General features: G+C 34.8%; 1 protein-coding gene across 1 annotated transcript in view; it reads right to left on the bottom strand.

The window, feature by feature from the left end:
* USP47 (ubiquitin specific peptidase 47) overlaps window positions 1–25,660 on the bottom strand; it is a 149,085-nt gene that overhangs the window by 35,187 nt on the left and 88,238 nt on the right. Inside the window, exons 9-14 of the mRNA XM_049890401.1 lie at window positions 14,433–14,528; window positions 14,200–14,352; window positions 12,268–12,435; window positions 4,193–4,324; window positions 3,663–3,739; window positions 2,975–3,030 (exon numbers count right to left, since the gene is read on the bottom strand). Coding sequence (XP_049746358.1) covers window positions 2,975–3,030; window positions 3,663–3,739; window positions 4,193–4,324; window positions 12,268–12,435; window positions 14,200–14,352; window positions 14,433–14,528 — 682 coding nt within the window. The remainder of the gene's footprint in view (window positions 1–2,974; window positions 3,031–3,662; window positions 3,740–4,192; window positions 4,325–12,267; window positions 12,436–14,199; window positions 14,353–14,432; window positions 14,529–25,660) is intronic.

Here is a 25,660-nt window from a genome sequence, read left to right as displayed (position 1 = left end):
CACCACCACCCCATAGAATCATTACCTGGGATGTAATAAAAACTCAATAAATACTGCTGCTGCTGTTGCTTCTACAACAAATGCTATTTGTTTATTATTATTCACTGATACTATTATCTTCCTTTGTTCTCAAAGCAGTTTTTTAGCTGCCTTCTGACCAAAGTAGGCAGAGTGACAAACAAAACTGATACCTTTATATGTTGCATTTCTCCCTCTATTTAAAGGTCCAGATTCACTTAAATAAAGAAAAAGGGACTATCATTTCTGAAAGCAAAACAGGTCAGGTGCACCTCAGTGGTTAAAGTGACATCTTTGCTTTTTAACTGATTACCACAGACCTGCATATGTGTAATTATTTTTTACTGAAGTTCTTCTTAATGATTGTAACTTCAACTATAACTCAAAGTTTTAAAATGACAATATGAAATTACGACACTATTTAATAAAACCCATAATTACTAGGCATGAAATAGCAAGAACAATTTATATCACAAACATCACGTGTCTAAGAAAGGCACAAATCACTGTATCTAGAAATGAGCTCTAACTAAAAAAAAAAAATTCCATTTTATCATACAGCGCCCTCTAGTGCTTTGTCACAAAATTAAAGTGAAGATGGAGCACATAAAGGAAAGCCAAGTAACTGCACTCTGGAAGACCGGGTGCCACATAGTTCATGTAATGAACTACCTTGTGTAGCCTGACTTGGGAAAAAAATCACTCTTTAGGATATAGTTTCAGTTGATGCAACCTTACTTGCTGAAAATGAAGGGGACTTGAAGCACCTGCTGATGAAGATCAAGGACTACAGCTTTCAGTATGGATTACGCATCAACATAAAGAAAACAAAAATCCTCACAACTGGACCAATAAGCAACATCATGATAAACAGAGAAAAGACTGAAGTTATCAAGGATTTTATTTTACTTGGATCTACAATCAACACCCATAGAAGCAGCAGTCAAGAAATCAAAGGACATAATGCATTGGGCAAATCTGCTGCAAAAGACCTCTTTCAAGTGTTAAAAAAGCGAAGATGTCACTTTAACGACTAAGGTGCACCTGACCCAAGCCATGATGTTTTTGATCACCTCGTATGCATGCAAAAGCTGGACAATGAGTAAGTAAGACCTTTGAATTATAGTGTTGATGAAGAATACTGAATAAACCATGCACTGATGAAAGAACGAACAAATCTGTCTTGGAAGAAGTAAAACCAGAATGTTCCTTTGAGGCAAGGATGGTGAGACTTTGTCTCATGTACTTTGGACAAGTTATCAGGAGGGACTAGTCCTCGGAGAAGGACATCATGCTTGGTAAAGTAAACCCACTGCCGTCGAGTTGACTCTGACTCATAGCAACACTATAGGACAGAGCAGAAGTGCCCCATAGAGTTTCCAAGGAACGCCTGGCAGATGTGAACTGCCGACCTCTTGGTTAGCAGCCGAAGCACTTAACCACTACGCCACCAGAGTTTCCTTGGTAAAGTAAAGGGTCGGCAGAAGAGAGGAAGGCCATCAATGAGAAGGATTGACACAGTGGCTGCAACAATGGGCTAAAGTATAACAATGATTGTGAGGATGGCACAGAACCAGGCAGTGTTTTGTTCTGTTGTATGTAGGGTCACTATGAGTTGCAACTGACTCGACGGCACTTAACAGCAATCTATGAAGGAAGAAAAATTATTTTTGTTCTGAAATCTCCATTCTGAAATGACTATTTGTTATTATTTCTGTTAATTTCACAATAAATTATTGAACTACAATATGCTAGATCTTTTGGTGGAAAGATGAATAAAACCTAATCCTTGTATCAGTTGAACTCATACTCTGATGAGCGTTTCCAAAAACGTAAAAACATTAACATGCTCAAAATAGATTTACTCATAGCACGGCAATTTCTAAACATAATATGATGAAATCCGACAGTGATTCTATTATTTTAATAAAAATTACAAAAAAAAATGAGCAAATATGTCACCTTGGTTATGTATCTATACGTACATACAATACACATACACACACACTGTATCTACATGCGATACTGCTTGAGTCAGAGTTTAGCAAGAAAAAACAGCAGCCATAATTCTTTAAGCAATAATTATTAAAAAAAACTTTGTATACAGGTTTATGGAAACCCTGGTGGCGTAATGGTTAAGTGCTACAGCTGCTAACCAAAGGGTTTGAATCTGCCAGGTGGTCCTTGGAAACTCTGTGGGGCAGTTCTACTCTGTCCTATAGGGTTGCTATAAGTCGGAATTGACTCGATAGCACTGGGTTTGGTTTTTTTGGTTTATACAGGTTTATTTCTGGGATTCTTAATAAAATTAAAGTGTAATGAAGGAAATGTGCTAGATTCATAAAACTTTATTTGCCTCCTAAGCAAATAAGCAGATCAGTTCATACAGGGTCCCTATTCAAAATATTTACATAATAAAACATCAAAAAGCTCGTAATTTTAAAGTAATAATAGCTATCATTGAGTTACTACTATGTACCAGACATGATGTTACATGCTTGAAATATTATTTCATTTAATTTTTTTGTAAGAACCCTATGAAGTATTATTACTGTTTCCACTTTATAGATGAGAAAAGTAAGACTTAGAAAGGCTAAATAACATGCTCTAGGAGACACAGCTGGTGAGCAACAACTGCTACAAAGGGCTGGGTTCATCATCACTACACCAGTCTGCATCTAATACAATCTTACTGCAAATAAATATCCAACTTACTTAATGTACAGTGTGCCTTGTTTGTCTCTTAGCGTATTAAAAAAGAATCAAAAACTTTTTTCCAAATCTTTTTACCACTTGGCAAGAATTATTTCCTTAACAGTCTTTATAATTATCTCTTCCAGGCATAAAAAAAACCTTAACTGGCGTATCATTTAAACGTAGTTATCTGGGTCTTCAAAACTTGTGAAAGAAATGAGTTTATAACAAATGAAAATCAAATAACTGTATGCTGACATACTTGCATTTCTTGCTGGATCCTTCAGTCTATATATCAGCATATATGCATTGGTGGAGCTAGCAAAAATATAAAAATTATTAATAGGGAGAAAAAGATTGCAAAGATTTTATTTCTTAGCATTATACATATATATTTAAAACAGTATTTTTTGCTTGTTTGTTTCAAACGGTTAGAAAATAATCATGCCACTGTTCTCTGACAGGTTTGCATTTAAAATATTCTAGTCAAAAAGGAGAATCTACTTTGTTTTTAATGAGACATTTATGAGAAGATTTCATGTCACCTCTTGGTAACACTAAAGTTCCAAAGAAAGCTGTGTTTTGGAATGACTACTATCATTCAGTTAGAGATCAGCAATTTTTCTCTGTAAAGGGTCACACTTCCTAGAATCTGCAAGCCACATGGTCTCTCACAGCCACTCAACTCAGCTGCAGTATGAAAGTATCAAGAGACAATATATATAGAAATGAATATGGCTGTGCCCCCATAAAACTTAATTTCCAAAAACAGGCAGCAGGCTAAATTTGGCCCATGGGCTGTAGTTTGCTGAACCTTGAGTTGAATCTTTAATGGTACAAACTATTGAGAAGTTATAATTAATTCTAATTTACCAAACATCTGAGGGCTTAACCATTGTTCCACCAGGACTCTTTAACTTATAAACACTAAAAATTAGGAAACTGCTTACCTTGCAAAAGCACTGGAGTAATATCCTCTGCTTCCTGAAGATCCACCATGTGTCTTTTTAATGTCCTCTTGGGTTATCTAAAAAGTCGTAACGTTATTTTCTGTTTTGGAAAATCTATAACACCATTAGTGTCAATGTGTAACCCAACCTTCAAACCTCAGAGTCAAATGCTACGTATTTGCAAGATGGATCTTCACACAGATACCAAATTATAAAATATAATCATCATCTGTGGCTGCTACCTGCCAATCACTTCTAGTGCTCCTACTTAGGTAGTACACACGAAGACTCAGGGCAAGGGGAAACCAGTAGTCTGTCTCTGGAAACAGCAAACCCCCAAAAAACAAAACAAACAATAAATAAAAGCAGGATATTCATTGAAAGCAAAAAGGAAAGGCTGATTTGGCATGGATCTTATGATGCTTTACTGGATAGCCTGATTCTCCAATTTTTAATGGACCCTGCTGTTGATTAGAAATATTTCTACTCACGTCTTTCAGAATAATAATCTTAAAATGTCCTCTCCTTACCCTGCTGACATGTTGATCATTGAAGCTGTACCACTGCTCATCACTGAATGACTTTATACAAGCGTAATAATGACCACCAGCAGCACTCCCCGAATGAACCATAACAGAGAAGAGCTCATAGATCAGGGAATTCTAAGGGAAAAAATAAAAGTAACTCAGAGAAGAGGAACAACACTGTATCAAAACCTTTTTTTTTTTTTGGTATACTTTTTATTCTCTATCCACACACAGTGAAGTAACATGATAGTGGTATATATGTTAGGCCAAACTCGGTAAGACAAAATTAAAATGACAAGTCACCAAGTAACTGTATATAATACAAGCTCAGAGTTTCACAAAATTTCATTTAGTGCATTTCTCCACATTCTAATTATGCTATGATCTCTGAGCCAAACATATCTGCAAATATACTGCATTTTTATGTAATTAATGTACATGCCATACTTTTTTTTTGCCAACCCTCCCCATGAAGTATTTTCATAATGTGCTATGCTAATTTTTCTTACATGTTTCTTTATGTAAAAATTAAATAAGAGTATGAAATTTTAGAAGCAGCTAATACAAGCTGTTCTAATATGTGTATCCAGGATCAAGAAATCACAAATAGATGCTGTTTTTTATTCAAATAAGATTCTATTTCCTTTATAACACAGCTAAGGGGCATATTGTATTTTTACACAATATGTGTTTTTCTATGTTTAGTTTGCCAATCACCCTCCCCACCACGAGGTATTTTCATAAGTGCTGCTATGTTAATTTTTTTACATGTTGCTGGGAAGAAAAATCAGCGTAGTGTGCTTATGAAAATATCTTCTGGGGAGAAGTGGTTGGCAAACAAATGTAGAAGGTGCATGTTATTTCCGTAAAAACACAATTATTATTTGGAAGTTCTCCTAATGCATTTATGTAATATCTGGAATATAGTAATTAATTGATTTGAAATCTCTTACTTTTATAAAGAATGAATCCAGAATTACACTGTATCCCTAATTAAACTGAAATTGTTTCCTCATAGTTCCTTGTTCTGTAAACAATTCACTCTTTGGAACTGAAGACCATTTTAAGTAAACCTCAAGTTATTTGTGGGAGAAAACAGGAATAAAGAAGTGCTTTATAAAGAAAGAGGTGATTTACAAATGACTTATTTTTGTATTTAGGATTATCTTTCTTTCAGAAGCCTAGGCACTTTATAGCTCCTAAGAGAATCTGAGATACTGGCGACTCTGCAAACCAATAATTTAATCACAAAAAGGACAGAGAGGAGATAGGAATATTGAAGGTACGAGTATAAAAAAAGGAGTTTGACCTGAGAAGATTCCTCAGATCGAGACAAGCAAGCTTTCTTTTATTTGCTTTTTTTATAAGAAGAACTAGTTTCTCTTCTTTATCCTTTGCTAAAAAAAAAAAAAAAGCATTTGAGCAATGCTACCTAAAACTCTCCAGACACTCCAGTTTATTTAGGAAATAACTTTAAATCGACTAATACTACTGATCAAATAGTGAAATTTCTAGAACAAATTCTAAAGATGTCTGATAATTTCAATATGCTGGTTTGTATTTTATTCCTAAAACTAAAATTAATTACAGTGGTGATTGAGAAGGGCTTTCAGAATTTACCTGTAATACCAGAATTTGTGTTTAGAACATTGAGCAACCTATGAAATATGGTAACTCCTTGTGTTTAAATAAAAATATTTTGGATGCAGTAAGTAAAAATACAGTTTATTATCACAGTTTTTCATATGTCAAATCTTAAAAGCACCTTCTGCAAGTATGAAAACAAACACTAAAACATCCTTAAAAGAATTTGGAGACACTGGACAAAATCTGGATATGACTGAATACTATGAACAATATCTTGACGTAAACAGACCTCCCTATAAAAACAGAAAAACACTGCCAATCGACAGCTACACTGTTTTTAAAGTTTTATTGTAATTATCGAAGCCAAAAGGAAATATTTTTTGCTGGAAAATTCTGATTGTTAGACCACAATAATGGTAGAAGGCTCCCAAGACTGAATCACTTCGAAATTTTGAAAATTAGAATTGCATATATCATAAGCAAAAGATAAAACAGTCTATTTGAAAGAATACCAAAACCCAAACCAAACCCACTGCCTTGGAGTCTGTTCTTACTGATAGCAACCCTACAGGACAGACTGTTAAGGTTTCCAAGGCTGTAATCTTTACGGAAGCAGATTGCCACATCTTTGTCCCCCAGAACAGCTGGTGGGATCGAACCACCGACCTTTCAGTTGGCAGCTGAGCACTCAGCCACTGCATCACCATGTCTCCTTTTTGAAAGAAAAAAGGTTCTTAAATGCAATAACCTTAGTTTCAAATCACAAATAGATTGCTAAGAGGTAGGAAGGGGGGTAAGAAGAGTGACTTCATCAAAAATAAACATATTCTAATATTGTGTAGCAACTCGACAGCAGCTAACAATAACAACAAAGCAATACATTACTTATTTCAAATGTATATACTCAAACACAGTACTGCCAAAGAGAATTATACATTTCTAGAGCTGGGTAGAACAACAGAAAGCATCAGGTCTAAATTCCTCTAAACTGTAGCAACTGAAAGACACAGAGATTCAATAATTTGCCCAAAGTGATAGATACAGCTTGTTAATGAAAAAGTCAGAACTAAAACCCAGATCATTTGACCTTCTACTGCAGGGATCTGCAAAGGGTAGACATTAAATATTTTAGGCTTTGTCAGCCATAGAGTCTCTGACACAAATACTCAACTCAGCCATTACAGCATGAAACCAGCCATCCCACTGCCACTGAGTCAATTCTGACTCATAGCAGCCTTATAGGATAGAGTAGAACAGCCCCACAGGGTTTCCAAAGCTGTAAATCTTTATGGAAGCAGGCTGTACATCCTTCTCCCATAGAGTAGATGGCGGATTTGAACTGCCAACCTTTTGGTTAGCAGTCGAGCACTTAACCACTTATACCACCAGGGCTCCTTAAACCAGCCACTGGCAATATATAAACAAATGAGAGTGGATAGAATCCAATGAAACTTAATTTATAAGAATAGACAGCACCAAACAACAGATCCTGGATGCTCAGAAACACCGAGCAGGATCATTAGCCCCCCAAAACAAAACAAACAAAACCCCCCAGGCTATTTAGGTATACCATGCTCGAACTGCATAAAATAAAAGACAAAGAGAAAATCTTGAAAGAAGCTGGGGGTGGGGGTGGGGGTGGGGGTGGGAGAGGAGGACCTTACCTCTGGAGAAACAATGGTAAGAATTATAGTATACTACTTCTCATCAGAAACTATGCCAACAAGAAGAGTGCAGTGAAATACTTAAAGTGCTGACAGAAAAAAATCACCAACCTAGAATTCTATATGCAGTGAAATAATCTTTCAAAAGTGAAGAAGAAATAAAGATAGTTTCAGACAAACAAAAACTGAGGGAATTCATCGCCAGCAGACCTGCCCTGTGAGAATGTTAAAAGAAGTTCTTCAGGTAGAAAGAACATGATATAGATCGAAACCTGGATCTATGTAAAGAGCATCAGAAAATAAATAAATGAAGGTAGAACAGACTCTCTTTATTTTTCTTATTCTTAATTGATCTAAAAGATAACTGTTTAAAGCAATAATAGTAATAAATGTATCAGGAGATTATAGCATATAGGAAAGTGGAATGAATGACAGCAATGTCACAACAGACAAGAGGGAGGCATTGGGAATACTTTGTTATTAGTATCTACACTTACACATGAGGCAGGAAGTGTTATTTGAAGGTGGATTTAGATTAGTTACAAATGTACACTGTAAACTCTAGGACAATTGCTTAAAAAAAAATTTAAGTATAATTGATACACAGAGAGAGGAGATAAATGGAATTACTTAAAACACTCAAAAAACAGAGAAGGCAGAAAAGAAGAGGAAAAAGAAACTAAAAACAAATGCTACTAATATAAAACAATTACAAACAGTAGATATTAATCAAACTCTGTTAATGACCATTTTAACTGTGAATGTCTAAAATATACCAATTAAAAGACAGAGCTTGTCAGAGTAGATTAAAAAAAGAAAAAACAAAAACAAGACACAACTATATGTTAAAATATCTACTAGAAATTCACTTTAAATATAAGACTTAGGTTAAAAGTAAAGGGATGGAAAAAAGGTATACTTTCTTTTTATGAAAGAAAGCTGGAGTAACCGTATTAATTCCAGACAAAGCAGACTTCAGAACAAGGAAAATTATCAGAAAAAGAGGGAATTACATAATACTGAAGGGGTCAATTCTCTAATATGACATAAAAATCTTAAACACAGATTTGTCTAGAAAAAGTGTCAAAACACATATGGCAAAAACTGATAGGAATGAAAAGAGAAATAGACAAAATCACTAATATGGCTGGAGACTTCAAAACCCCTCTTCAGTAACTGATAGACAGATCAAAACAGTAGAAAATCAGTAAGAATATAGATGACCTGAAGAGCACTGTCAATCAACTTGATGTAATTGATATGTACACAGTATTCTATCCAAAAACAGCAGCATATACATTCTCAAGCTCATATGGAATATTCAACAAAATAGACCACATTCTGAGCCACAAAATACACCTTAACAAATTTAAAAGACTAGAAATCATACAAAGTATGCTCTCAGACCACAATGGAATTAAACTAGAAATCAATAAGAGAAAAATGGCCAGAGAATCTCCAAATATTTGGAGCTTCAACAACATATTTCTAAGTAACAAATGGGTCAAGAAAAAAGTCTCAAGAGAAATTAAATTACATCTCAATCTAAATGAAAAGGAATATGCGATATATCAAAATTAGTTGGATACAGTGAAAGTAGTGCTTAGAAGGAAATTTACACCATTGAATGTATGTATTAGAAAAGAAGACCTAAAATCAATAGTCTAAGCTTCCAACCTAGAAAATTAGAAAAAGAAGAGCAAATTAAATCAAGGTAAGCAGAAGAAAAGAAATAATAAAAATTAGAACAGAAATGTATGAAATTGAAAACAAGGGAATTAAAAGAGAAAAATCAATGAAATCAAAAGCTAGTTCTTTGAAAATATCAATAAAATTGATAAACCTCTAGTCAGGCTAACTGAGAAAATAAGAGAGAAGACACATATTACTGATATTAGGAAAGAAAAAGGAGCCATCACTATTGATGTCATGGACATTAAAAGGAATAATAAAGGAATACTATGAACAATTCTAGAAGCCCTGGTGGTATAGCGGTTAAAGTGCTTGGCTGCTAACCAAAAGGTCAGTGGTTCAAATCCACTAGCCGCCATGGGAGAAAGATGGGGCAGTCTGCTTCCATAGTAACTTACAGCCTTGGAAACCTTATGGGACTGTCTATCCTGTCCTACTGGATCTCTATGAGTTGAAACTGACTTGACAGCAGGTTTCCTTTTTTTGGCTTTATGAACAACTCTGTGCCCACAAATTTGATTATCTTGGATCAAATGGACCAATTTTCAAAAGATACAGAGTATTAAAACTCACACAGGAGAAACAGACAACCTGAACAGCTCTATATCTATTAAAGAAAATGAATTAATGATTGATAACCTTGCAAAAAAGGAAGCACAGGCCCAGATGGTTTCACCAATGAATTCTACCAAACATTTAAGGAAGAAATAATACCAACTCCTATAATCTCCCAGAAAACATAAGCAGAGGGAGCACTTCCTAACGAATGAGGATAACCCATTGCTGCCGAGTCGATTTCGACTCACAGACCCTATAGAACAGAAGTAGAACTGCCCCATGGGGTTTTCAAGGAAAGCCTGGTGGTTTTGGAACTGCCACACTTTTGGTTAGCAGCCATAGCTCTTAACCACTATGCCACCAGGGTTTCCAAATGAGGATAGCATTATCCTAACACCAAAACCATATTAAAGACATTTCAAGAAAGAAAAATTACAGACCAGCATCTCTTATGAACATAGATGCAAACATCCTCAGCAAAATATTTGCATATAAAATTCAACAATGTATAAAAAGAATTATACACAAGAATCAAGTAGGATTTATTCCAGGTATGCCCGGCTGGTTCAACATTTAAAAATCAATTTAGGTAATCCATCATATCAACAGACTACAGAAGAAAAATTACCTGGCTATTATCAACTGATGCAGAAAAGGAATTTGACAAAATCTAACACCCATTCATGATAAAAAAAAATTTCCAGCAAACTAGGAATACAGGGGAACCTCAACTTGATAAAACCAAAAAACCAAACCCACTGCCATCGAGTCGATTCTGACTCATAGCAACCCTATAGAAGAGAGTAGAACTGCCTCACAGAGTTTCCAAGGAGCGCCTGGCAGATTTGAACTGCTGACCTCTTGGTTAGCAGCCATAGCACTTAACCACTACGCCACCAGGGTTTCCCCTCAACTTGATAAACATCTACAACTGCAAAAAACCTACAGCTAACATTATGCTTAATGGTGAGAGACTGACCACTTTCCTTCTAAAATCAGGAACAAGGCAAGGATGTTCTTGCTTACTACTCCTATTCGACATCATACTGGAAGTTCTAGCTAGTGAAATACAACAACAAGAAGAAAGAAAGGTATACAGCTTGGAAAGAAAGAAATAAAACTAACATTATTTGCAAATAACATGACTGTCTCTGTAGAAACACAAAAAAAAAAAAAAAAAAAAATTTTTTTTTTTTTTTTTCTCTGTAGCAACACAGGCACAGTGCTGGATTTGGCCCACCAGCCATAGTTTGTCAATCCCTGCTCAAGTGCTATGTTCTTTATAAGTTATAATGTACCCACTATGTTATTCATTACATAGCAATTCCTGTTCATCTATCTGCCCTGAAAAAGATAACTTTAAAATATAAGTGTAAGGGTCATGATAGTGAGAATAATGGTAATGGTCTAAAAAGTTTGTTAAGTATAACTCTATTATTAAATCTTGCCTAAAAATCACTATATTTAACATGACTCTGCTCTACTGATCAGTCTTTAGGTTATTTATTATTCCTACCATGCTCATGACATTCTAGCTATAGCTCACCCCTAAATAAAGCTGAATATATGACTGTGAAAGAAATGGTTTGATAAAACATTAAGATCATAGACACAAAGACAAAAAAAAAAAGATACTATCCCAGAGATAATCTAGTCTTGTGGCTTTCAAATTATGATCCACGGAACTATGTTTTTTTTTTTTTACGTACCTTAACGGCTGTCACAGGGAAGGGGAGGGAAACTGAGGACTTTGGCCTTACCCTACCTCAAAAAGATTACTTCTAAACCCCTGAAACTATTGCCCTGAGGTGATTTTTAAACCTTAAACCAAAAATATTCCCTGAAGTCTTCTTAAACCAATCAATAATTTAGCTTAACTAGTAAAAAAATGTCTGCCTTAAGCATTACACTCTCTTCAAATCAAACTGACAACAGCAACCTGAAAGATTAGATAGGAACATTAGGGTGCAGTGAATTTATGTTAATGGAGGAAGAACGACTCAGAAAACGAGGGTGACAAAACTACACAACTCGAAAAATGTAATCAATGTCACTAAATGGTACATGTAGAAACTGCTGAATTGGTGTGCGTTTTGCTGTATATAGTCTCAACAACAACAAAATAAATAAAATTATATATATATAAAAATGATTACTTCTATTGTTAACAGTTTTATAAAGGGTTCCACGGCCAGTGCTTTCATTGTTCTATATGTGAAAACTCAGATGTGATATGAGATTTTGAGACTTGCTGCGATGTTAAAGGCAGAGGTTTCTTGACTTAGAATCTTGGTTGCCTGACTACCAAGGCAGCCTTTCCACAGTACCACCCACCCTGCTCACACAGTTACAGTTCAGCCTCCTAGAAATTAAGGTTTCCACTAGTAAGCAGGAGTCTTTCCTAAAGTTTATTATGGTCATATACATATAAAAAAAGTCATAAAAGTCTTAACTTAAAAAAAAATTAAGCTTCTTTAACTTCATAGTATTAGTCACAACAGCTATAACAATCATATAGCAAATTAGAGATTACTTTATTCTCTCCTTCAACTAAAAAACACCAAGAAAAAATAGTACCTTTTCAAGTCCAGGTTTTGAAATCTTCTCATTTCCACTATTACTTTCAAGGCAGATTCCTTCATCAACACCATCGTCATTAGAGAAGTCATTGCTCATCTGATCACTGTGACAACTGCCTTCATTTTCTGCTCCGCTGTCAGTGCAACTTTCAGTCTGGGGAGATTTCTTAATAAAACATAATTATCTTAAAATTATAAGCCAAATAAAGATAAAATATATTCAACAAAACTTTTTGTTTGCTAACTTTTCTACATAATTTTAAGAAATTCTTATTAATAAAAATATTTATTTTACTTTAAGTCAATTTATATTTTCTCTTGAAAAAAAAATCAGTGTACTTGAAAGGCATTTCTGCATATTCTTGAAATTCTAACACAACAATTAGTGATCTGGACTTTTATTAAAATTCCATTTACGTTTACAGCTGCAAAGTGACAATATACAATTACCATCTCTTTGACTAAAATCCATAAAAGCAGAGAATCTGAGCTCCAATATGAGCTTCTTTTGTCCTCAAATCCACAAAAAATATCATCTATTTTCTAGAAAAAAAAAAAAAGTTCAATCCAGTCTATCACTGTGCTAGGTATTGTACATAATTAGAAAGAAAAATAAGACGTATCTATCCTCTAGAATTTTATACTTTAATGTGGAGAGGTGGAAATGTAAAAATAGTATGTCATATTTTTTCCACGCTTTTATGGTTTTTAAATCACTTCCATGCAAATTTAATTTGAAGAATTCCGCTTCATAGATATCCCCAAACAACCTTCTCCTATTGTTTTTAACATTTTATATATATATATCTGAAACTGTTTTTATTTCAATAGTTTCAGAATGCTTCTCTAAGATGAAGGGTCTTAATACGTGTAAATTGTTGCTTAAAAATCTTAAATCAACCCAACAATGTGTAACAAGTACCAACTTTTTGCCAAGAACTATGTCACTGTACAGAATGTGTCTAAGACACAGTCTTCATCTCTAGACAAAATTTTGTTCAAGGAAAAACAGAGGTGAAAACCAACTTTAGATCGCTACATGAATTTCAAAGAGATAATTCCTGAAAATTTCTTCAACTAAGCCAGAACATCTTGCCTTCTCCCAAGAACTAAGCATAGAACTTCCTAAAAAGTACTGCCAAACTTTATATATGGGTTTTCTCCCCTTGGGAAAGATTTCTCTTTATAAGAAACACATCAGCGACATACAGAGGAGTGATCTGACACCGATCTCGTCTAAGACTCCTCCGAGGATTACGCCTCCTTCGAAAGCTCGGTATAATCTGGGAAGATTTTGTAACTTAAGCGTAAGTATTTGATATATTATTTCAAATTATATCTTTCAAAATGTCACGTAGTCATAGCTACCATTCAATGAACGTTTACTTTAGGAGGCACTCTCTTCTTAGAGAAGCTATAAAAAGCAAGTATTATCCTTACTGTATAAACAAAGAAACTGAGGCTCAGAAAGGTTACATGAATTATCTAAAATCAAGAAGCTAGTAAGTAGCAAGACAAGGTTTTGAATCCACATCTAGGTAGGCCCAAAACATGTGCGCTTCCATTCCACAATGCTCCTTAGTACATAAGTATTAAATAAAACTTGATAGATGATTAAAATTATTTTTGAGCTCCTGGGAAAAAGGCATTTTTATATTTATAGTACTTAGTTCCAATCAGAAAAAATACTTTATGGTAATTTTGAGAACAAAGATTTATCACTTTGTAACAACTATACTAAATGGTTATAGATAGTCTCCATAATGAAATCACAACTGTTTCCAAAAGAACAGAGCAGGACATGACAGATCTTTTACTGAATAAGGCTAGCCTGATGCTAGTGTCAAATTACCCCACACAGCTCTTTTAAAAACACGACTAAAATGGATTAATGCAAAATTTAACATAACAAAATATAATAAATATTTACCTCATCTTCAACATCAATAAATGTACTCATATCTAGCTCCTCAGGAAAAGTCATCCGATCATTCAGTTTAATCCTGTGCATAGTTGTATAATCAAAATCAAACCTTTTCAACTGTAAAGTCAGCAGATAAGGAAAATGCAAAAACCGAAGGCCCTAAATAAAAAAAGAAAGACCCTATGTAACACTGAATATTAGCACAGAAAATTAAGTGTTAATTTCTATATAGCATCTACCTTTCGTGCATCACACTTCTTCTTACAACGTTCACAAAAATACTGATTCGGACCGTCCAGGATCTCTGGCTGAATAAATGCATGTAATGCTTCTTCCTAGTCAGGAAAAAAAAGTATTTTATAATTACATAAAAATATTATAATAGCAATGACAAAGTCCTAAATCTAAAAACAGTGCAATTACCTGAGTATTTGTAAGTAGAATGGCTAGAAAACATAGGAAATCAAAAGGCACCAAGGGGGGAAACAAAAACAGCAAAATATTATCACTACAAAAACTGAGCAAAAAATTATTCTTTTATTTCATTCTGCATGAGATCTACCTTTACAAAGTATTATTTCAAAACAGTTATGTTTCTGCAAATCACCATCATTTCTACTTAATTTTTACAGTTAACTTTGGACTGTAGTGTTTGGCTACATAATTTAACAAAAATAGTTTCTAGATTAAAAAGTAATTCCATCCTTCTGAGAAAAGCAGTTACAGGTACCATGTTACTCTTAAGAAAAAGAGAAGGAGGTATTTTTAAACTGTGCAATAAATAACACTGGCATCTGGAGAATACATACTATTCACACATTTAATAATCTAACGATTACCCCAATCACAAAATTTAAGGTTAATAATCCACCACCACACTTGCTCATAAAGACTAAAAAATACTAGGCAAACTTCACTGCATGTCAGATACTGCCCCATTTGAAAACGGATGAGAGCTCCTGGATTGTTCACCTATTAAGACCATATGGTTCTCATTCTTCCATACAGCCTTAAGACAGAAGCAAGAAACTCAATATGCATATTGTTAAAGAATCAAGTGGACATAAAATACACTTTTATTTTAATGTTTAATCACTGGCTTTTCACTAAGATAAGTGTTAGTTAATACAACATATAAGATTGGATGCACAATCTCAAATTTCATCTGCTGTCGTCATTTTTCTTCACACATGGTCTAAGCAGATAGTACATATAAAGAAAAAGAAATGGAATCATTAAGACATAGAGAATATCTTCAGATATTTTTCTTCTGATACAGAACAAGTTGTTCCTCAAAAGATAAAGCTTGATGTGGCCAAATGGACTTAGTTGCAAAATAGCTAGCAAAGCTTATAAAATTGTTGCTGTTAGGTGCCATCAAGTTGGTTCTGACTCATAGGGATCATATGTACAATAGAATGAAACACTGCCCAGTCCTGCGCCACCCTCATAATCGCTGCTATGTTTGAGCCCACTGGTGCAGCCACTGTATCAATTCATCTCATTGAGGGGCTTCCTCTCTTTCGCTGACTCTTTACTTTACTAAGCATGATGTCCTTCTCCAAGGACTGGTCCCTCCTGATAATATGCCCAAACTATATGAGATAGTCTCGCCATCCTTGCTTCTAAGGAGCATTTTGGCTGTACTTCGTCTGTTTTAGTCATCTAGTGCTGCTATAACAGAGATACCACAAGTGGATGGCTTTAACACAGAGAAGTTTATTTCCTCACAGTAAAGTAGGCTAAAAGTCCAAATTCAGGGAGTCAGCTCCAGGGGGAAGCTTTCTCTCTCTGTCGGCCTTCTCCTCAATCTTCCCCTGGACTAGGAGCTTCTCCTTGCAGGGACTTCAGGTCCAAAGGACATGCTCTGCTCCTGGCACTGCTTTCTTGGTGGTATGAGGGACCCCTCCCTCTGCTCTTCTCTCTTTTGTATCTCAAGAGATTGTCTCAAGACACAATCCAATCTTGTAGGAGTCCTGCCTCACTAACACAACTGCCACCCATCCTCCGTCATTAACATCACAGAGGCAGGATTTACAACATATAGAAAAATCACACAATACCAGGAATCATGACCCACCCAAACTGACACACACGTTGGGGCAGGGGGCACATAATTCAATCCATATCTTCCCAGACAGATCTGTTCATTCTCTGGCAATCCATGGTATATTCAATATTCTTTGCCAACACCGTAATTCAAAGGCATTGATTCTTCTTCAGTCCTCTTTCACTGTCCAGCTTTCACATGCATATGAAGCTATTAAACTAGCATGTCTTGGGTGAGGTGCACCTTAGTCCTCAAAGTGACATCTTTGCTTTTGAACACCTGTGAACACCTGAAGGAAGTCTTTTGCAGCAGATTTGCCGAATGGGATATGTCATTTGATTTCTTGACTTCTGCTTCCATGGGCGTTGATTGTGGATCCAAGTAACATGAAATCCTTGACAACTTTAATCTTTTCTCCATTACCATGATGTTGCTTATTGGTCCAGTTGTGAGGATTTCTGTTTTCTTTATGTTGAGGTGTAATCCATACTGAAGGCTGTAGTCCTTGATCTTCATCAGTGTTTCAAGTCTTCTTCACTTTGAACAAGGAAGGCTGTGTTCTCTGCATATGGAAGGTTGTTAAGAGACTTCCTCCAATCCTTATGCTGTGCTCTTCTTCAAATAGCCTGGCTTCTCGGATTATTTGCGCAGCATACAGACTGAAGAAGTGCAGTGAAAAGATACAAGCCAGGCGCACACCTTTCCTGATTTTAAATCACACAGTATCCTCTTGTTCTGTGTGAACAACTGCCTCTCGGTTTATGTACAAGTTTTGCATGAGCACAATAACTATTTTGGAATTCCCATTCTTCACAATGTTATTCATAATCTGTTATGATCCACATATTGTTTGATACAGTACACTTTGGAACAAGATAAAAAATATGAAAAGATATTAAAATATCTTCTAAATTCAACTCCCTCTCTATTTTGTTCTCAGGACACAGGAAGCACGAAGGGGGATAAGGACCAAACAGCTGGGCTTCGTCTATTCCACATGACCAAGCATTTTACTGAAGTTCAGAGGAAAAGACACGTAGAAAATATTTTAACTCTAAAGCACATTTCAACAATGAAAAACAGCAAATTCTGTAAAAACACAACAGAGAAAAAAATTTAGAAGTCAGGTCTAGGCCTGACATCAAATTAGTTACCGAAAAAACCAAACCTATTGCTTTCGAGTTGATTCCAACTCATAGCAACTTTGTAAGACAGAGCAGAACTGCCCCATAGGTTTTCCAAGGTGCAGATGGTAGATTCAAACTGCCAAGCTTTTAGTTAGTGGCTTAACACTTAATACTGTGCCACCAGGGCTCTTCAAATTAGTTAGGCTTTATGAATACTGGTAATTTGTATTGGTAAAACACTAAATACACATATATTTTAAGAAAATATGGCGGGAGACAGAAATTTATGTAATTTAAATTCCATTTTAAATTTATTTATACTATAAGGTGTGTGTGTGTTAGCCTCAGCTTATAGTTTACAACCAGTGCTTTTTATTTAAATAATATAAAACAGAAAAAGCTTGCAAGAACTTAGAGAACTGCCAAAAAAAACCTTTACTCAGATTCACCAACTCTTTTAACACTTCGCTTTACAATCCTCTCTTCTTTACACACACACGCGATGCATTTTTTCTGAACCATTTGAGAATAGGTTCACACATTATACTTTACCTCTTAATACTTCAATGTGATTTTTTAAGATTAAGTATAATCTTACATAAACAGTATAGCTATCAAACTCAGGAAATCTTTATATTGATAAAGGTTTTGTCACTCCATATTCCAATTCTGTTGATTATCTTAAAAATGCCCGTTATAGCACTTCTTCCCCTCTAGTACAGAATCCAATCCAGGATCACAGACTGCATTTGGCTGTCTGCCTCTTTAGATTCCTTCACTCTGGAGCAATTCCTCAGCCTTTCTTTTATGACACTGATTTTTTTTTTTTTTTTAATAGAAGCCAATTACTTTATAGAATGTTCCTCATGATTAGATTCAGGTTATGCACTCCTTGCCAGGCGTAAGTAATGACATGTCCTTCTAAAGGTATCACAGTTGTAGGCAATAACGTATCTAACTTTTCACTGGTGATATTAACTTTAATTACCTGGTCAAGGTGTTGTCCAGTTTCTTTACTATACAGTTTTTATCTTCCCCTTGCAAATAATAAGCAATCTATAAGAAGACACCTGGGGACCATGCAAAAATCCTGATACCTACCAAGCTTTCCACCCTAGATTTAGCATTCACTAATGAAGTCCCCCCCCCCCTTTTTTTGTTAATGAGGTCCCCAGAGTCCCTGGATGGTGCAAATGGTTAACATGCTCAACTGCTAAACAAAAGGTTGGAGGTTCAAGTCTACCCAGAGGCTCCTTGGACAAAAGGCCTGGTGATCAATTTCTGAAAAATTAACTGCTGAAAACCCTACAGAGCACAGTTCTACTCTGACATGCGTGAGGTCTCCACGAGTTGGAATTGACTTGACAGCAACTGGTTTTAGTGGATTCCTGCCTAAACAAAATTTTAACATATTTGTTTCATGAGCCCACCTCAGAATATTTTTCTTTTAATAGGTAAGTTGTCAACGCACATTTATCAATAGAAGTCATATTTAGTCTGTCATTATTTTGTGTTATTATTACTCTGTGTATTACATAATAGTTACCATATTTTAGTGCAAATAATGCATGCCTTATATGTTTGCCAACTGTTTCTTCCACCCCTGAGTTTCTGAAACTACCATGCATGGGGAGGGTGCCGTGAGTAAACAAAAGTGGAAGGAGCACGTTATTTGCTTAAAGTAATGGTGCTATTTCCTCTGTGCGGTGTGTCTTCGCTGTTTTTAAAATTTTCTTTTGGTATTTAGGAAAATCAGTAATTTCATTCTCGTAGTTGCTTTTGCATTTCAACTTGTTAGCGCAGTTAAACCCCTTTATTCTTACTTAATCTTTTGGTGTCTGGTCTGCCAGTCTTAAAGGGTATCCTCTGTCTCCCATCTATTATCTATACAACAATCAATGATCTTATTCTACCTTCTCTTTCTCCCAATTTTTAAAAGTTGTAATCTTTGTACTTTGTCTAACAGTTAAAATTCATACTATTCTACCCATGTGCTCACCCTTGTTTTACTTTTCCTGCTTTTAAGACTGTCTCCTTCACTTCGACTTTTAGCGTTTTGACTATGTGTCTGTTTGTGGGTCTCACTGTATTTAACTTAGTTGGAGTTCGTTGAGTTTCCTGGATGTATAGGTTATTGTTTTTCAATATATTTGGGGAGTTTTCAGCCATTATTTCTAAAAAGCTTTTCTTCTCCTTTCTCTCCTTCTGATACCCTAATTATGCATAAATTTTTACATTTAATGTCCCACACTTCTCTGAGACTCTGTTCATTTTTCTTCATTCTTTTTTCTCTGTTCTTTGGCTTGTATTATCTCTATCAGTCTACTTTCAAATTTGCTAATTCTTCCTTCTGCTAATTTAAATCTACTGTTGGTGCCCCCTTAGTGAATTTTTAATACTAGCTATTGTACTTTTTAGTTCCAGGATTTCCATTTGGTTCTTTTTAAAAATTTCTCTTTCTTGATATTCTCTATTTGATGCAACACTGTCATCATACTTGCCTTTACTTCTTCAAGCTTTACTTTAGATCTGTGAACATACTTATAATAGCCAGTTTGAAATTTTTTTCTGTTAGATTCGCTACCAGGTCACTCTCACAGGCGGTTTTTTTTGCCTGTTTGCTTCCCCAGTATATGGGTCATACTTTTCTCTTTCTTTGTATGCCTTGTAATTTTTTGTTGGAAACTGTACATTTTAGAAAATATAGCAACTCTGGGTACTGGTCACCCAAACCCCCGAGGCTTGTTATTGTTATCTGCTTGTTTCTTTGTTTAGTGACTGGCTGGATAATTTTAGTGAGTCTCTTCCTTAGTGTTAAATCTCTGATTTTTCATCTCAGGTAGGCACAACTTTGGATATGCCCACAGTCAACTTAGACTGACAGTGGTACTGGTAGGGCTCTCTTCTGCTCCTTCTCTGACCACACTCAGCTGTGAAACTACACTAATTGCCAGCCAACTGCTCTACTGCTTACAACAATTCCCTTGGGCATATATTCCTCTAAGAACTATTAAGGCCCAGAAACCAATTAAAGTTGTATTAATAGGTACTATGACTTCTTAATTCTAGCTTCTTAACAAGCTGTCAGCAGGATAATTATGAATAATTATAAATGAGATTACTTATAAAAACTGGCTTCAATTCATCCAATCAACAAATCGATGATACAAATGGTGGGATAATGTGGTTATATGGTTATATATGTATTTATCTGCATTCAATGTGATAGACAACTAAAATTCAGGCCAAACTATATATTTTAAGTATTAAAAAAGGTTATGGGCCATAAAAATGGAACAAAATATTATAAACTTTGTATTATTAACACCGCAATCTTTCCTCTTGGGTATGTTACATTATTCATGTATCATGTTTCTAAAGTACCTCTGGGTTGAATATGATTGTTTTTTATTATTCCAAACCAAGGATAAGGGTTTTATTTTCTAGAGAGAGAAGAAAACCAAAGATGCAAAGAAGCAGCTAGTCTACAGAACTAATAGTCTACACAAACAATGGCCTCACCTACCTTGAGACCAGAAGAACTAGATGGTGCCCTGCTACTACTACCAACCGTTCTAACCAGCGACTCAACAGACAGTCCCAGATAAGACAGGAGAAAAATGTAGAACAAAAGCCAAATTCCTAAAAATAAGGGCACACTCACTGTACCAGTAGAGAGTAGGTGAACCCCCAATATTACAGCCCTGGGATATTCTTTAAACTTGAACTCAAACCACTTCCAGAGGTCACTTTTCAGCCAAATGACAGACTGGCCCATAAAATAAATAATATCGCTCATGAGTCCTGTGCTCTTCTAAATAATCATCTAAATAAAACCCAACAGTAAACATCTTCCCTAGATCAAAGATGAGAAGGGATGGGGGACAGGGAAGCTAGATTAAAGGAAACAGGACAACCAGAATGGAAATAATGAGAATGCTGATATACTGTGAAAAATATAACCAACATCACTGAAGAACTGGTGTAGAAATTGTTAAATGAGACCTAATTTTCTGTGTAAACTTTCATCAAAAAACACAATAAAATTTATATTATTTAAAAGTTGTATTTTCTAGAGATTTACTCCCCCTCAAAAATTATTCAAAATGTAATTTTGCACGTTTTTTTTCAAACTCTAATTTTCAGGGTTCAGAAGTATTATATCCTTCATCCTCCAAATTAAAAATGAGTTAAAATTCAGCAGCTCCTCAAAAAGTCAAAAACAGAATTACCATATAATCCAGTAATTTCACTCCTAGTTATATACCCAAAAGAGCTGAAAACAGGTACTCAAATGAATACATGTGCATTTTCATAGCAGCACTATTCACAATAGCAAAAAGGTAGGAAAGGTGTAAATACTCATCAATGGATATAGTATATACATACAATGGTATATTAGTCATAAAAGGGAAGGAAGTACTGACATATACTACAATGTGGATAAGCCTCAAAATCATGCTAAATGAAAGAAGTCAGACACAAAAGGTAACATATTGTATGATTACATTTGTATGAAATATCCAGAACAGGTAAATCCATAGAGACAGAATCCAGATTGGTGGTTGCCGAGGCTGGGAGAAGGGGGAAATGGGGAACCGCTACTTAATGGGCATAGGATTTCCTTTTCGGTGATGAAAATATTTTGGAGCTAGACAGAGGCGGTGGTTACACAACACTGTGAATGTGCTAAATGTCGCTGGACTGTTCACTGTAAAACGGTTAATTTTATGTTACATGATTTTCACCCCATTAAAAAAAAAGAATGATTAACTGAATTTTATATATAATGCAGATAATCTAGGTATAGTACAATCAAAAGATATAGTCAAGGAATGGTCTTGCCTATAAAGCCTCTCTCATATATATATGTATATACATATATTTAATCTATGGGTGTAACATGATTTTTTTTTTCTTAATCCATCATTCAACAACTGCTTTATTTTTAACTGAGGAACATGGTATTTAAAATATTTTTCAGATTGCCAGGCCTTTCTTCCGAGGCATCTCTGGGTGGATTCAAACTACCAATCCTTCAGTTCACAGCCCAGTGATTAACCACTTGCACCACCCAGCGACTTCTAGTATGTCTTACATTTATTTAAATCTTCCTTTCAGAGTTTTGTAGTTTTCAGCATATAAGTCCAGTGCATGTTTTGTTGTATTTACATCTAAATATTTCTTTTTGTGTGTTTCATGACTGTTAAGTGGTATATTTTTAGTTTCCGTTTCCACATGTTCATTGCCAAGACTCAGAAATATAACTGATTTTTGTATGTTAATCTTGTATCCTGCCACCTTGCTGAACTCACCTATTAGTTCTAGGAGTTTCTGTCTGTTTTGCAGATGTTTTGAGATTTTCTACATAATCATGTAATCTAAAATTAGTGAAAATTTTATTTCTTCCTTTCCAATCACTATGCCTTTTATTTCCTTTTCTTACTGTGTTGGATAGGACTTTCAGAACTATGTTGAATAACAGTGGTGAGAGCAGACATTTTGGTCTCGACAATCTTGACATCCTAGGGAGAAAGTATTTAATTTTTCACCATGAAATATGATGTTAGCTGTAGGCTTTTTTTTTTTTTAAATACAGATATTATTTACCACGTCAAGAAAATTTCTATCTATTCTTAGTTTTCTGAGAGTTTTTATCGTAAGTGGGTCCTGAATTTTGTCAAATGCTTTTTCTGAATCAATTGACATGATAATGCGCTTTTTCTTCTTTAAACCCACTGCCTTCGAGTGGGTTTCTTCTTTAGTCTGCTGATAAGGTAGATTACACAGAATGACTGTTGAATACTGAATCAGCCTTGCATCCCTGAAATGAATCTTACTTGGTCATGGTGTGTAACAATTTTTATATATTGCTTAATTCCATCTGCTAATACTGTGTTAAGAATTTCTTTGTTTATATTCATGAGAGAGATTAGTCATAGTTTTCTTTTTATTTTCGTATTCTTTTTGCCTGGTCTAGTATCAGAGTAGGAATACCTTCATAAAATAATTTGGAAAAGTTCTCTCTTCTACTTTTTGAAACAGATTGTGTAGAACTGGTTAATGTATTTTTGCATGAATAACATGGGCCTTCCACGTTTTTTTGCTAATCACTCCTTCCCGCCCCCGCAAGGTATTTTCCTAAGTGTGCTATGTTAATTTATTTATTTATTTTTACAACAATGTGGGAAAAAAAAAATTGAATTAGTGGCACTTAGGAAAATACCTCACGGGGAGGGAGTAGTTGGCAAAGAAACATAGGAGGAGTGCATTATATGTGTAAAAACATGGTAATTCTTCTCAAAATGTTTGGTAGAAGTCTCTAAGAAAATCACTTGAACCAGAATATTTTCTTTTTGGGAAATTTTTCATTATTAACACATTTACCTTTGCAGTGTTAGGATTTTTCAAATTACCTAATTCATATTGGGAAAATTATATTCATTTATGCTTTTCAAGGAACTGGTCCTTTTCATGTAAGCTGTCAAATTTATGTGTACAAAGCTGTTCACTGTATTCTCGTCTTTTGGTATCTGCAAGGCATGTAGTATCCCACTTCATATGATATTGATAATGTGTGTTTTTTTGTCAGCCTTGCTACAGGTTTGTTTTATTGATATTTTCAAAGAATCAGCTGTTTTAGTGATTTTTTTCCCTACTGCTTTTGTTTTCAATTTCACTGACTTCTGCTCTTTTATTGTGTCCTCCCTTCTACTTGCTTTGGGTTTATTTTGTTCTTTTTTTAGAATAGGTGGGAGCTTAGGTTATTGATCTGAATCTTTTCCTCTTTTTTAATGTAAGCATTTAGTGCTAGAAGTTTCTCCTCCCCACACTGTTTTAGCTGTGCCTCATTTTGATATTTTCATTCAATTTTTTGTTTTAATTTCTCCCTCGAGACTTACTCTTTGGTGCATGGATTATTTAGAAGTGGGTCATTTATTTTCCATGCATTTGGAGATTTTCCTATTACCTTTCTGTTACTGATTTCTAATTTGATTCCATTGTGGTTGATGAACACATTCTATGATTTTAATTCTTTTATATTTGTTGAGATTTTATGGTTTAAGATATGACCTATCTTGATATATGCTCCATGGACATTTGAAAAGAATATATATTCTACTGTTGTTCAGTAGACTGTTTTATAAATGTTGATTAGATCCCATTAGTTAATGGTGTTGTTTGCTTATTTCCTGGGTAGTTGTTCTATCAATTGTTAAGAATGTTGAAGTTTTCAACTATAATTTGGATTTGTCTATTTTTCCTTTCACTTCTCTAAGTTTTTGCTTATATATTTTGTAGCTGTTATCCGGAGTATACACATTTAGGATTACTAGGTTGTCTTGGTGGACTGACCATTTTATTACTATAGAGCATATTTCTTTGTTACTGGTAATTTTCTTTGCCCTAAAGTCTACTTTATCTGATATTAAAATAACCATGTCTGATTTCTTTTGATTAATGTTTGCGTGGTATATAATTTTTCATCTGTTAACTTTCAACCCGCCTATATCAATACATTTGGAGTTTCTTGTAATAACATAGTTGGATTCTTTTTAAAAATCTTTTATGCTGATCTGTTTTTTAATTAGCATATTTACGGCATTTACATTAATGTAATTATTGATACGATAGGGCTTAAGTCTACTATTTTGTTTACCTGTTCTCTTTTTCCTGCCTTCCTGTGGCCTACCTGGACATTATTTTGTATTTCATTTTGATTTCTCTAGCATTTTTACATGTACCTCTTTTTTAGTGCTTGCTTTAAGTATTACATTACATACACATAACTCATGATTCTACTGTTGTGGTTACGTGCTGTCAAGTCAGTTCCAACTCATAGTGACCCTACGGGACAGAGTAGAACTGCCCCCATAGGGTTTCCAAGGAGCAACTGGTGGATTTGAATTGCCAACCTTCTGGTTAGCAGCTGAGCTCCTAACCACTGTGCCATTTACTACTTAAGTGAAGTACAGAAACCTTACCTCTCTTTGCATCTTTTTATCCTTACCCATTTATAATAAAATTTTCTTAAATATTTCCTCTGCATAATTTCAGAACCATATTAGTCAGGGTTATAATTTTGATTCAACCATCAAACATAGTTTAGAAAACATGAGGGAAGAAGGAAAACCTATTGTATTTACCCATATCGATTTCCTTTTTCCTTCCTGATATTTCAAGAGGCCTTGCTTTTATCATTTCCTTCTGTTTAGAGAAGTTACTTTAACCATTTTTTTAGGGTGCATCTGCTGGAGACATATTATATTGGTTTTCCTTCATCTGAGAA

Source organism: Elephas maximus, chromosome 7, assembly GCF_024166365.1.
Source record: "Elephas maximus indicus isolate mEleMax1 chromosome 7, mEleMax1 primary haplotype, whole genome shotgun sequence".
In the NCBI taxonomy this organism is placed as follows: domain Eukaryota; kingdom Metazoa; phylum Chordata; class Mammalia; order Proboscidea; family Elephantidae; genus Elephas; species Elephas maximus.
The sequence above is the reverse complement of the archived record's forward strand: the minus strand, read 5'-3'. Positions and strand labels throughout refer to the sequence as shown.